General features: G+C 47.2%; 2 protein-coding genes across 2 annotated transcripts in view; both read right to left on the reverse strand.

Annotated features, from left to right (window-relative positions):
• Nucleotides 1–14,555, reverse strand: part of FBXW10B (F-box and WD repeat domain containing 10B) — a 90,331-nt gene that overhangs the window by 63,130 nt on the left and 12,646 nt on the right. The window lies entirely within an intron of this gene.
• The window catches only part of TRIM16 (tripartite motif containing 16), a 49,410-nt gene that overhangs the window by 22,468 nt on the left and 12,387 nt on the right, over nucleotides 1–14,555 (reverse strand). Inside the window, exons 2-4 of the mRNA XM_039476068.2 lie at nucleotides 12,368–12,438; nucleotides 10,327–10,446; nucleotides 3,186–6,606 (exon numbers count right to left, since the gene is read on the reverse strand). Coding sequence (XP_039332002.1) covers nucleotides 3,186–3,728 — 543 coding nt within the window. The 5' untranslated portion in view covers nucleotides 3,729–6,606; nucleotides 10,327–10,446; nucleotides 12,368–12,438. The remainder of the gene's footprint in view (nucleotides 1–3,185; nucleotides 6,607–10,326; nucleotides 10,447–12,367; nucleotides 12,439–14,555) is intronic.

A 14,555-nucleotide genomic window follows, 5' to 3' on the forward strand; every position in this document is an offset into this window, starting at 1 on the left:
GTTGGCTCCAAAGGTGCAGCAGTTGCACTATGCCAGCCTTTTGGCACTCCATGGAGTTAGGGTATGTGCTTCCTAATTAGAGTCCAAGCTCCTGGAGGCTAGAGAGTGTAGCCCAGGACTTAGCCCGTAGGAAGCACTCAGTAACATTTGATACGCCTGAGGAACAGGAATGAACCATACCTTCTCCATGGATCAGAACAAAAAGGAAAGGAGGTCATAGGAGGAGTCCAAATTTCATACAGACACAGACACACACACAGACACACACACACACACACACACACACACACACACACACACACACACAGTCTCATTTCCACATAGCAAACCTGAGATTCAGAGAAGGTGAGAAGACTTCACAGCCAGTAGGCGAGACCAGCTGCTCTTAAAACCAAAGGGGCCTGGAGATGCAAAAGGGAATGCTGGGATCACTGTGAAAAACAGCTAGGCTCTGAAAGCTCAGCAGGAGAGAAAAGACAGTCAAAGAACACTGCCTCTCAAAGCACCCAGTGTCTGTTCACCAACATGGCTAGAAACCATAGGAGCTTCAGAAAGGGCTCACTTGGTTAACTGAGAAATGAGTCGTTCTGTGGACCCTAAGCAGGAACTCGCCGCTTTGTGTCCTCATGGCTGACCCTGACATTTGCAGTTTCCTATACACAGCATGCCTGCCTGAGTAATTAGCCCTTCACACGCCCCAAAGTGACCTTCAGCAAGAAACTCCAGCAGGGAGTACTGGGCTTTAGGAGCCTTAGTTATGTCTGATGACTTTCAAAATCATCCTGGTGGAGGCTGCAGGCTTGTCAAGGTACTGTGTCTTCTAGGCTGATCTCCTGGGCTTCTTGCAAGAAACCTTTTGGCTTCTAAGATTTAAGGGAGCCACTGAGAGGGCGGCTACACGTAAAGAGTAAACTTGCTCTCCGAGCTGAAAACAAGGACACAGGATGGGAAGGATAAGAGCGCTTTTAAGCAGACCAGAAAGCAGAGGGGCCTGGAAAGTGGGGCTTTCGCAGTGTACCTAAAGCCATGTTGCTTTTCAGCCCCAAACTGCCCTCGAGCCCATTCCCCGGTTGTCCTCATTTACCTTACGCACTTCTCTCCTAGGATGTCCGAATTCAGAGTTTGGCATGTGCTCTACACAACCTCTACTGCTTGAAATTGCAATTACCCCCCACGTCTCTGTAATACATTAGGTGCCCTATATTCAAAATTTATATTGTATCTTTATTGGTACAGGCATAGAACATTTCTGCAAGGAAACAAGAAAGTATAGACCATATTAGCCTTTGAGGAGAAAAGGGAGGTGTGGTGATCCGGGATGGGCTGGGGACCCTCCTTTCCTAGTAAAATCAATTGCACTGTTTGGTGCAGATGACGATGATGATGATGATGATGATGATGATGATGATTATTACTATTATTATTGAGACAGAATCTCACTCTGTCACTCAGGCTGGAGTGCAGTGGTGCGATCTGGGCTCACTGCAACCTCTGCCTCCCGGGTTCAAGAGATTCTCCTGCCTCAGTCTCCCGAGTAGATGTGACTACAGGTGTGTGCCACCATGTCCAGCTAATTTTTTGTATTTTTAGTAGAGACCAGGTTTCACCGTGTTAGCCAGGATGGTCTCAATCTCCTGACCTCGTGATCTGCTCACCTCAGCCTCCCAAAGGGCTGGGATTACAGGCATGAGCCACTGCACCCAGCTGGTGATTATTTTTTAACATCTTCATGCATCACTTTTCCAGTTACAAATAATACAATTCTTGTCTATGTGTGGCAGGTTTTGGTGCAAAAAAAAAAAAAAAAAAAAAAAAAGGATAATATTGTGCAATTTGGTGCAAAAAAAAAGAGGACGGCTTTCCAGAGGCTTCCATTCCTCACTCTGTGACTTAGTTGACTCTGAGCTTGGACAGGTGTGGTGCAGATAATGAGGACATGAGGTAACTTCACAGTTATGTGAAGACTGGGTGAGAAAATCCACAAAAACCATTTAGCACATGGCAACACTCAATGAAGGCTATTTTCCTTTGATCTGTTTTCACTACCTGTCCTCCTGATGGGACATTCCCTACCCTGGAAACAGTTTGGCAAGTGGCTTCCCGGGCCGGAAATGGTGACTCATTGGCATCTGGAAAACAGAGGTTTCCAGAACAATCCCACTAGCATCAGCTAAAATCTGTGTCTAGGGACTGACAAAGAGAAGGGGCCCTGGCAAGTAGAACCCCTTTCCCAGAAACCCCTTTCCTTTGATGCCAGGGAACATTTGCCAAGAAATGGCCATAGGTCTTCCGTCTGCACGAAGTGTAAACGGGGAACTTCCTTGATTATGAATGTAAGAAATCTGGGACGAAAGTCAACTGCACTTCCCTACTGAAAACTAAAAGTGTTCGCTGAAAGTCAGAGTAGAAGAAAAAAAGCGTAAAAGTCCCAAATCCATTTCAAGGAACTTCTCCAGGATCTAGCTTTAGGGCAAAGAAAAACGAGTTGTTCTAGAAACAGTTTCCTTATCTGATGGAAATAAAACAACAGGCTATGAGCATGATGTTTCTTGGTCTCTCCTGATACCTCTATCTGGTGAGGAACTTTTATTTTCCCTAAGCCTCCTGTGACATTATACCTGGACCTAAATTTCAAAATCTCTGCTATCTTAGCACTTTTCAAGCTCTTAGATTTCCTGTTATCTCCAGAGGGGCTCATTCTACTGGTCTCTTGCTTGGGGTAAAGAGAAAAGGGGAAACTAGGAGAAAGAGTTGTTCTTTTCTCTTGAATTTCTGCCAAGGTTTTATTTCATTAATTAACGATGTGCCACATCGATCTAGCCAGACGGACGTATCACCGCCCTAAGCCCCACAACTTCTGCACCTTCCACCCAAACACACACCACCGAAAGCTGTATAAGACACAGAAGGAAACTAGCAAACAGGAGGAGAGACAGACACAGACAGAGATCACACAGAGACAGTGGGACAGCGATGGGGACAGAGCAATCTACTCCACACAGTTTCCAAAATCAAGTGCAATGTATATTTACACTGACCCAGCAGGCAGACGCTGAGGCTAAAGTCCTTTTCAGGTACACTCAGAGAATAGCAGTGGCGTCAGTGGACCCAGTAGCTGTAGCCAGCAGGGCACACCATCCCTCAGCACCCTCTCCCAAATGGAAGAATGGGCCCCAAGCACTCACCTCCTTGTCCCTACGGGCTGCATCCAGGGAGAGTATGGTATGGCCACTGTGCTCCTGGCAACAGTCCTGGCAGATGCACTGCTGATCAGGGCAGCAGAATGCAGACAGTGGGCTGTGATGGGCAAGGCAGTATCTCCAGTTGTGGTCCTTCACTGGCTCGGTCAGCAGGTGGCTTTGCAGTTTGATGTTCACCTGGTGCGGTTGCAAGTGCTCTTCACAGTAATTTACCATGCAGGTCAGACAGGACTTCGTCGCCTTCACTCTTCTGGTGTCATCGAGGCAGAAGTCACACAGGACCTCTTCCTTCCCCTCACCAGCAGGATCCCCCTGTTCTGCAGAGTCACTGTCCTGTTCTGCAGAGTCGCTGTCCTGTTCCTCTGGCTCCCTGCCAAGCTTCTCCGAGAAGCCCACCTCCTCCTCTTCTGCTGGGCTGGCTGACCCAGAATCTGGGCTGGGTGACCCAGAGTCTGGGCTGAGAGGGGCTGGGGGATGAGCAGTGGCCCTGGGCAGTGGCCCTGGAGCCATCAGATCCAACTCAGCCATCTGGGAGGCTCTGTTCCTAGGCTGACTTTCTTCTGTCCTTTGGTCCAGGATCTGTACAGCCCAAGTCAGACAAGAGAACCACGCCTAGATGATTGCAGCTGCTGCAGGATTTTAACTGTTTCCTTCCTCCCAGAGGAAGCTCAGTCTCTCATTACTGTGTCCTGGGGTTGGATGGCAGCCAGATGCAATGATGACAAGGCAGCTAGATTACTCGGGCTCAGGGTGGCCGGCTCAGTCCCAGGCTGTCTCCTCAGGTCCAGCCCTGAAACTTCTATTCTTATATGAATCATCTGTACCCCATAGGCTCTGCCGAAGACCACGTGTCTCTGTGCCTGTTCTGGAAAGGACTGGAGATTCCTGAGCTCTGTTATAAGCCTTTATGTGATCTGACAAGCGACGATTCTGTTTTCATTTTTTAAAGAGATGTAAAATGTAAGGACTCCAACAACAGGGCAGCCATTAATCTACTCCCATCTCACAGAACTGGACATAAGACAGCTAGAATAGGATGCTTGTTCTGGTTTTTTTTTTTTTTGAGACGGAGTTTCACTCTTGTTACCCAGGCTGGAGTGCAATGGCGCGATCTCGGCTCACCGCAACCTCCGCCTCCTGGGTTCAGGCAATTCTCCTGCCTCAGCCTCCTGAGTAGCTGGGATTACAGGCACGTGCCACTATGCCCAGCTAATTTTTTGTATTTTTAGTACAGACGGGGTTTCACCATGTTGACCAGGATGGTCTCGATCTCCTGACCTCGTGATCCACCTGCCTCGGCCTCCCAAAGTGCTGGGATTACAGGCTTGAGCCACTGCACCCAGCCTGTTCTTTTTTGTTGTTGTTGTTGCTTTGAGACAGAGTCTCACTCTGTCCCCCAGGCTGCTGGAGTGCACTGGTGCTAACTGGCTCACTGCAACCTCGGCCTCCTGGGTTAAAGTGATACTCCTGCCTCAGCCTCCTGAGCAGCGGGGATTACAGGTGCCTGCCACCTGTCTGGATCATTTTTGTATTATTAGTAGAGACAGTGTTTCACCATGTTGGCCAAGCTGGTCTCAAACCCTTGACCTCAGGTGATCCGCCCACCTTGACCTCCCAAAGTGCTGGGATGACAGGCACGAGCCACTGCACCCAGCCAGGATGCACGTTTCTGATGCTGACCTTTCCATATCATCTTCCTGAACATTCCAGTAATGTCCATCATACTCCGGGAGATGAACATCATGTGGGTACTCGGTGGAGATCAGGAGGGTCAGGGAAGACTTTGTCTCCTTCCACAGAATGCTTCATTCAGCCCCTTCAGGTTAACAGTTCTTTTGTCCACTTTACAAAACGTTTCTAGACATGGTGTTGTAGTTGAGGCATTTGTTCCCATAAACTTGATGTTGCAATTTGATCCCCAATACTGGAGGTGGGGCCTGATGGGAGGTGTTTGGGTCATCGGGGTGGATCCCTCATGAATGGCTTGGTGCCATCCCCACGGTGATGAGTGAGTTCTCGTTCTATTACTATTAGCTGCCATGAGATCTGGTTGTTAAAAAGAGCCTGGAACCACTCCCTCTCTTGCTTCCTCTCTCTCCATGTAACCCTGCCCATGCTGGCTCCCCTGTCCCTTCCATTGTGGATAGATGCAGCCTGAGGCCCTCACCGGAAATAGAGGCCAACACCATGCTTCTTATACAGCCTGCAAAACCAAGAGCCAAAAGACCTCTTTTCTTTATACATTACCCCCACCTCCTCAGGTATTCCTTTTCAGCAACACAAACACGCTAAGCCACACAGTGTATGAGTTCGCTAGGGCTGCCACAGCAAACAACCATACACTGGTTGGCTTCAACAACAGAAATTCATTTCCTCACACTTCTAGAAACTGGATCAAGTCACTGGCAGGGCTGCTTTCTTCTGAGGTCTCTCTCCTTGGCTCACAGGTGGCTTTTCCTGTGTCTTCATGTGGTCTTCCCTCTGTACATATCTGTGTCCGAATCTCCTCTTCTTATAAGGACACCAGTGAGCCTAGATTAGGGCCCACTCTCTACTGCCTATTTAAAGACTCTCTCTCCAAATACAGTCACATCTGAGGTACTAAGGGTAAGGATTCCAACATGCACATTTGGAGAAGAAGGAGACATAATTCAGCCCATCGCACATGGTCAGGGGACAAGACTGGAAGCCTCTGGTTCCTTAGAAGGAGCTACTAGGCATGACCCCTAGATGGGGGTACACATTTGCATTTGTACCCCCATTTGCAGATGGATACAAAGGAATCCAGGATTATTCCAGGGTACCTGGACCTCAAATTCTGTATCCTAGAGCTTTCTACAGCTTTTCCGGGATTATTGAATCAGATACATTTGAACTGAACTCAAATGGATTTGGAAGGTGAATGGAACAGAGAAAGATCGGGTGTAGAGGGAGAGGTCAGATCTAGCTAGCCCCAGCGATCAGGCATTAGGATGGTCCCAAGATATTACACTCCCTATGGCTCTGAACCCTGGGGTGAGCGCTACAGGATTTGGATGAAACTAGGTAAACACAGGGGTGTTTCCTGTCACTCACCAGGACTTTTCAGAAATCCAAGAAACCCAGTGACTACTCAGAGTTGGGAGACAAAGAAGACTTTACAAATTCATCCCAGATGCAGTCCTGTTTATTTTCAACCATGCATAGTATATGCATAAGTAGCCCTTTTTAGTAATGTAACACGTCCTCAGTGTACCTGTCCTGACTGCCCTCTTCCACTGCTGAATAACCTCAGGGAGGTTTCCTTCTTCCTGATACTGGCTAGGGTCAGAAACATGCATCCTATTCCCAGCTGCCTCAGGTCCAGTTCTATGGATGGGGAAGGATGAATGGCTGTCCCGTCATCGAAGTCCTTATATTTTGGGTCCTTTTTAAAAATTAAAAAAAAAAAAAAATGTAGCTTGTCAGACCACACAAAGCCACACAGGCTTCTATGAGAGCGCTGGAATTTAATTTCATGGTTTTCATGTCTCCAGCCAGGAGGACTGGCTTCTCCCAGTCCAGACCATTCTCAGTGCTTTCTCCAGTATTAACGGACAGGCGTGCTTTCCTTTTAATCCCTTTTTCAGAGTGACCTGGTACTGGAGGCTCACCTGGTCTACCCATATGCCACAGGGTCTCTGATCTGAGAAGGGGGAAGAAAAGGTGGTTGCCCTGTCTGGCCCTTCCTGCAGCTTCAGTAGAAATCAGAAGGCACAGAGCCTGCTTGGGTTTCCACGTGGCTCACTTCTTCCCTCCCTATCTCATTCCCACCTTTTCTTCTCTCATGCGTTGTTTCATGCCTGCCCCTTCTCTACAGCTAACCCTTTTAGAGCAGTTCATGGACGTGTTCAGCCCTTCATCAACGCCCCCACTGAAGCCCTGAGCTAGCAGACACTCCACAGTGGTGTGCAAAACAGGAAAGTGAATGTGGGCCCTGGCCTGGCCTGGCCCAATCATTTGTCCTCTCTTAACCTGAGTTTCCTTGTCCATGAAATGAGTATGCTGGCCTAAGTCAGGGCCAGTAAGTCGATTTCTAGTTTGGCCTGCAGAGGAATTATGTTGCAGCAGGGTCTAAGTGCATTTCTGAGCTTACTGGGAGATGGCATCATGTTCAGGTTGTGGTATCTGGCAGGGGCACAGGATTGGGAGTGGTGGCCCCTCTGGAGGCTCGTCTCCAGCCCTCTGGGACCACAGAATTCACCACAACTTCTAAGTCCCCTCTTCTGCCAACCCTCGAAGCAGAACACCACTAGGCCCCAGTTCTGATCCTGCTCCCAGGGACTGTGGCACAGCTCATCAAGCCTCAAATGTCCATGCTCAAACCCTCGGCACCCAAACATTGAGGCTAGAAAGTCACACGATTCTTTTAAACTCAAATTCCCTATTGCTTCAAAGTCTCGACAGCTGCCACCCTACTTTGTTCCACTGGGCCCTGGGGCATCTTGATATTCTGTCTCTCCTTGGATTCTGCTTTGTGCCTTGTCTTAATCAAACCTTGAATGTCCCCTAAAGACAATGTTTCCTGCCACCTCTCAACTGGTGCAGCTCCTTCTCTCATCTCCTAGGTGGGATGGGAGTCCCCCTCAGCCACCATCACAACATCCAGACCATCACTCCTCCCCAGCCACCTTACAAAATCTGCTCCCCTTTTGTGCCCCAAAATACCACCCCTCCTCTCCTCCTGGCTGTCTTCTACAGCCTCCCGGTCATTCCCTTTAGTGACAGAAGATTTAAGCTTCTGGCTCACAGCCTTCCCCTCTACCCCCACTCTGTTATCCACTCTCAGAACTTTCTACCTCTGAATGCTTTTTGGTTTTTGTTTGATTGGTTTTGTTTTTGATTTGTGAAACGGGGGTCTCAAAACTCTGTCTCCCAGGCTGTAATGTAGTGGTGCAATCATGGCTCATAGCAGCCTCAAACTCCCAGGCGCGAGCAATCCTCCCACCTCAGCCCTCAGCCTCCCAAGTAGCTGGGACTACAAGTGCTCCACCACACTCGGCTAATTTTCAAATTTTTTGTAGAGATGGAGTCTCACTATGTTGCCCAGGCGGGTCTCAAACTCCTGGACTCATGCAATCCTCCCTCCACAACCTCCCAAAGTGCTGGGATTACAAGTGTGAGCCACCATATCTAGCCTCTGAATCCTTATTGCCCTGTGGTTACCACCCACACCTGGATTTCTTTTTATTTTTAATTGTGATAAAATACAGATAAATATAACATAAAATATAAAGGACATAAAATTTACCATCTTAACTTTTTTTTAAATTAAAAGACAGGATCTTGTAATGTTGCTCAGGCTAGAGCACAGTGGCGTGATCATAGCTCATGGCAGCCTTAAACTCCTGGGCTCAAGTGATCCTCTCGTCTCAGCCTCCCAAGTATCTGGGATTACAGGTACACACCACTATGCTTGGCTCATTATAACCATTTTAAAGTGTACAGTTCAGTGACTTTAAGTATATTCACGGTGTTATGCAATCATCACCACCATCTATCTCCACAACTCTTTTCATCTTGCAATACTGAAACTGTAGCCATTAACCAATAATTCCTCATTCTCGTCTCCCTACAGCCTCTGAAGTTACCATTCTACTTTCTGCGTCTATAAATTTGACTACTCTAGGCACTTCACAGGAGTGAAATCATACAGTGTTTGTCTTTCTGTGACTGGCTTCTTTCACTTGGCATAACGTCCTCAAGGTTCATTCATATCATAGCATGCATCTGAATTTCCTTCTTCATACCTGGAGTTTGCATTCAACAGAAATCCCAACCTCCAAACTTAGAAATTGAGAATCCTACTCTCTGACTATGCCTACAGCTTGCTTAATGCCCCATGGAGAAAATGCCTGAGGTTCATCAGGTGTTGAATGGACATGACAGGCTTTCTTCTAACCCCAAGCATTCAGGGGCTAAAATGAAGTATCTCGTGCATAAGACGAAGGATCTTTCTTGTCTTCACACAACTAATTTCACCTAGATATTATTTTTGCCTAAATCAAACCTGTAACCAGGAATGTGAAGCCAAGGTGTGGTTCGGAATTCCTTTCCAGAATTGAGGGAGGAATCCCCACCTAGAATTTTGATGACTCAGATGCTACCAAGATACGTGGTAGGCAACTGGTAGTAGGTAGGTAATGATTCATCTTTCATCCCGTTGAGTCTGTGACAAATAATCCAACCAATGGACAAGCTCTGAAAGTTAAGGCCTTTGAAAGGACATAAGCAATGCCTGCCAACACGTCCCCTCCTGGTTTCGGGGTTTAAGACCTTTACTCTCAGGAATCCAGGTAAACTCAGGTAAAAAGAGCTTTTTTTTTTTTTGAGACGGAGTTTCGCTCTTGTTACCCAGGCTGGAGTGCAATGGCGCGATCTCGGCTCAGCAACCTCCGCCTCCTGGGTTCAGGCAATTCTCCTGCCTCAGCCTCCTGAGTAGCTGGGATTACAGGCACGCACCACCATGCCCAGCTAATTTTTTGTATTTTTAGTAGAGACGGGGTTTCACCGTGTTGACCAGGATGGTCTCGATCTCTTGACCTCGTGATCCACCCGCCTCGGCCTCCCAAAGTGCTGGGATTACAGGCTTGAGCCACCGCGCCCAGCCTTAAAAAGAACTTTTTTAACCCAAACACTCTATAGCAGTTTCTGGCTAAAGAAGCTATCCAAGCTTTTTTGCTAAACAAAAACACCCTTCCATTTGTCTCTTCAAAAATCCCACTGAATTTTTTTCTTCATTTGTGTCTCTGCTGAGTCACACAGAGCCATGATTCACAAACATAAGGTAATATTTATCCACCAGAGTTCAGGAAAAATCAGTCCATCAAACTGAGAAAAATAAAAATAATAAACCCTGAATCTGATTGAATTACAGGACTGTACTTTATTGAGATTGTGTCCTTCCCTCTTTTCTGGAATTACAGGTTTTATCTTTTATAAAATGATAGCAATGAGTGTATTTTGGGAATGTCTGGAAGAGTGACGGCTAAGTCAGTCCTCCAAATTCACTTTGCAATTTTTCTGGCAAAATCTCAAAGTCTGAGAAGCACTAAGCTGAAAGTCACACTACTCCTCTGGAAACCAGCTCAGAATATTCCTGGCTTACCTGGAGTGGGCCCAGTGAACCTTCTGGCTTGGGATCACTATCAGCAAACTGGTCTCCAGCCCTGCATTTCTCCTAACATGAAAAGACGGCCTCTTGGATCACTTCGGTAGTTAATCACCACTAACAAAGGAACAAAATAAAGGGGAGGAGAACAGGATTACAGACACGAAGGGCCTTTGCTCCTAGTCTCAGAACACCATTGTTGGAATGACGGCCTCTCCCCAGGAAGGAGGGGCTGTCCCAGGGCACTGTGCATGCCTTCTCTTCACAAAGACAGGAGGACACACTTGTTGCTGCATAAGACAAGACTGCCAGCACAGCCGCTGGCACACAGCCTGAAGGACCCCACTATTGGATGAAGAAAACACTGAAGTCAGCTTCAACTGTGCCTTTAGACATCTGCCAGCTGAGGGGGTGCGCCACAGTCATTTCCTCCCTAAGTCTCCGAAGGTCCAGTCTGGGCTGTTCTAGGGTTCTCTTTTGTCTTCCAGTGAGGTGTGGTGTGGTGCACAGGCAACGCCTTGATCACCACTTCTAGACCACCCAAGCTTAAGGGGCCAGAATTAGCAGCTGGACCCCACCTAGAAACCTACTTGGGGGAGTCTGTAATGCCCTGGAAACGGAGAGCTCAAGAATCTGACCACATCTCAAATGACCCTCAGTAAATTCCAGACACAAGGGCGTGACATTTTATGTGGCACATGGCACATCTGAACTATGCTTTGTTGAATCTCCATGTCAACCTCTGTAATACACTAACTCTAACATTGGTATAAAACCCAAATAATCACACAAATCTAACTCTAGTTACTTTTATGGGTTATGCCTCAAATGTCAAAACAACCGACACATAATAAATGAAGTAAATTTTTTTAAATCTGTAGCAAATGTTCTCTTGCCCTGGGAAAGGAGATGGGTTTCCCGGGCCGGCTCCCCTGAGGCCCTGGGCCAGCTGTTGTTTCAGCACGGCTGGCTTTCTGGAACTTGGGCAGCTGTCCAGCTCCCAGTCAAAATGGGCACCTCTAATCTTGCTTTTTTTTGCTCGGATACCACACATTCCAGGCAGCCGTATACACCTTCAGAAAGGGCAGACTTATCTCAGGCCAGGTGTGAACACTCCAGGGTGCTGAGAGAAGCAGCTCAGCAGCTCGGCAAGGCCGATGGCCAGGGCGAGGCAGGGCAGGCCCGGCTTGCTGGGCAGGAACACACAGGTGGGCGTGCGGACAGATGCCTCCAGGTAGCAACAAGTTACATGGTGAGGGTGAGGAATCTCTTTTTTTTTTACTAGTGAGATATAGCCCTTCAGTGGTAGAAGGAATCTCAGAAATCATTCCTTCCACCTTTCACCTTCCTAATATTTACTGAGTCTTTTTTTTCTTTTTTTAAACAATAAATAAGGACCCCTGACCTAGATTCCTCAACAAAGGAAGGAAAAAACATTGTTCATTCGAGGGCCAAAAAATGTGTCCCTCCCTCGATTGCCGTGGCCAGGGCCAGAGGACAATGAGCCAGTTTCCCTATAAACAACATACTCTGTCTCAGCAAAGTCTTCTAGGAAGGGCTTATGTCTCAGCAGCCACTGAAGCTCAATTCTTAGTTCCACTTCCCCTGGGACACCCATTTGCTCAAATGGTTTTGATTTCCACCTCATTGAAGAAAACCAGATGGTTAAACACTCTGTATTTCTATACCCCTGCCTGTCTGCGTGGAGGAAGCCTAACATCTGTACGTGGGTTTCCCGGGATGAGAGGCAGCCCTCCTCCAAGCATGGTACCTAGACTCAGAAAGCAAATAAAGCAACAAGAATGCTCAAAAGAACACAGAGGGGCTATCGCCTCCATGAGAGCAAAATAACCATGGCCCTGTCAAGAGTATTTTAGTAGGAAGGAAACAGGCATATTAATCAGGAGACGTGATACATGGTATATGTTATGCAGGGTTCCTGATACGGTCAGAAAGAAAATCCAGAGTTAGAAGCGGCAGGTGGTCGGAGTCCTGATCCTAGCACCTTTTAGCTGTGTGACCTTGGTAAGTAACTTACCTCTCAGAATCTCAGTTTCCTCCTCTCAAATGGGGATGTAGTATCTGCTCTGACAACCTTATAAGTGGTTTCTGAGAAAATGAAAGTGAACACATTATGCAAATGCAAAGGAACGTGTATGCTAATCATATGGGCACAAACAGAGCAGGATTTGAGGAGCTGAAGGCTCCTTCTAGTGAGTTCTCTTAAGCTGTGAGACAAGGAGCTGGCTAAAGATCACCCTCCTCTCTCTAAAATGTAAGAAACCCCAACTTCCCCAGAAGCCTGTCACATTTATAGGCAACATTCATATTCCACAGCTCCTTTCCCTAAGCAAGGGTCCTGGACCTGCCCAACCCCTCCTCTCATCGTTTCTTGGGGTCCCTGGGGCACTGTTGCATCCACGGGCACCTTCTTCTCCTGCCATTGCTGCCTCTGATGCCCTGCAGTCCATATGGTGCCCAGGATGCCTGGTAATGAAGTAGATTATATTCTGTTTGTTAGATGAAGCCCAAAGCAAGGATGCTTAGTACAATATGTCCCTCTAATATTAACTGAAACTGCTCATCCTCTTTTTACTCAGAGCTCCTTTTCTCCCTTAAGCTCCAACATGCCATGGAACCTGGCTTAAGAGGAGATCCTAGTGACAGATTCTAGCCTACTTAGAACCACTTTCCCACTCTGACCCTGAAATTCTGAGGTGTAGCTAAGCTTATAATTAACTCCTCCTCTCAGGATGCATTTTCCATTAGGAGACTCCTGGTGGGATGCCCCACAAATGCACTACACAGACCCAGGCAACTGATTCCCAAATTCGCCGTCATTCTCAATACCTCCTGGAAAAACAACAGCTTTTTGTTTTTTATTCCACAGTTTGGAAAACACGACCCTCCAACATCCATGCGCTCCAACTCCAGGATGGGCTCTGTTTATCTGCACCAGACTTGCTTACTGCAGCCTGTCGGCCAGTGGTGACTGCTTCAAGAATAAAGAAGTCTTTGCAAATTTAAGCTAAAGATATATAAGAAGAACATTGCTGGAGTTTCCTCGGCTCTTAAAATAGGCATTTGGAAAACCAGCCTTTTTCCCCATGAAGAATCAGAAATGGGGACTCCCATTTGACTCCAAATGATGGAGTCGGAATTTAAATGCACACTTGTGATTCCAAGGCTAAAAAAGGTGCTGTGTAGGAACCTCCCTGTGGATCCTGGGATAGGAAGTGGCTGCTCCTGAGTCACTCCAGTTTTCATGAGTCCCAGATTCCTTACCACGACTCCATTGGGCTTTCTTTAAACTTCTTAGTTGATACTCACCCGTTTCTTCTACTGTTTACACACATTGCACACATTCTATTTTGAATCTCTTGGTTCTCAGTCCCTAAATTTCATCTTTCCTGTAGTTGGACCCTCAGAACATCCCAGCCTCAACTCCCAATCAAGAGCATTTCTAGCACAAAGTTGTGATTTTCTTTCACGTGTTGTCTCCAGCTTGAGAGCAGATCTGCCTTCGAAACCTGCTGCTGCTGCTGCCACCACCAGCACCGTCATAGCTGACTACACATTCTGTGCAGGGACTCTGCTAAGCAGGGAATCTATTATCTCCATGAGATAGGGTTTTACAGATGAAAAAACAGTAACTTAATGAGATCAGGTAACTGGCCCAAAGCCATACATATGGTAGATGGTAGAGCCAAAATTCAAATGTACACTTGTGATTCCAGGGCCAGAAAAGTTCTGATAGGCTATGTGGGGACCTTCTGGCTAATTCCAGGATAGGACAGGGCTATTCCTAGGTATCTTTCAGTTGCTCAGTAGAGAGGGAGGTGGTCACTCACTAGCAGATTTGTGAGTTTCTTTAGACTTGGGCTGGTGGTGAAGAAGCTGGGCTGCGCACCCTCAGTTCCTAACTGACCTTCAGCTCTGTCTTCTTGGGAGCATTCTCCTCCTCAGTATAGGAGGACAAGGGCACAATACTGTCTCAGGAACTGGCATTTCTTCTTCCTCTTGAAACATCTTTCCTTATTTTAACTGTTTCCCAATCACTCAAGTGCCCTCTGGATACGTCCATTTGTCCCAGAGTCTGGCCTGGCCTCGCAGATAACTTAGAAAACGTGCACATGCCACCCTCCTCTCCACTCAGGATCTCTTCATTCATTCATTCTTTATTCTGCATCCATTACATGCTGAACGCTCGTACTTACTTGTGGAGG

Source organism: Saimiri boliviensis, chromosome 17 (genome assembly GCF_048565385.1).
Source record: "Saimiri boliviensis isolate mSaiBol1 chromosome 17, mSaiBol1.pri, whole genome shotgun sequence".
Classification (NCBI taxonomy): domain Eukaryota; kingdom Metazoa; phylum Chordata; class Mammalia; order Primates; family Cebidae; genus Saimiri; species Saimiri boliviensis.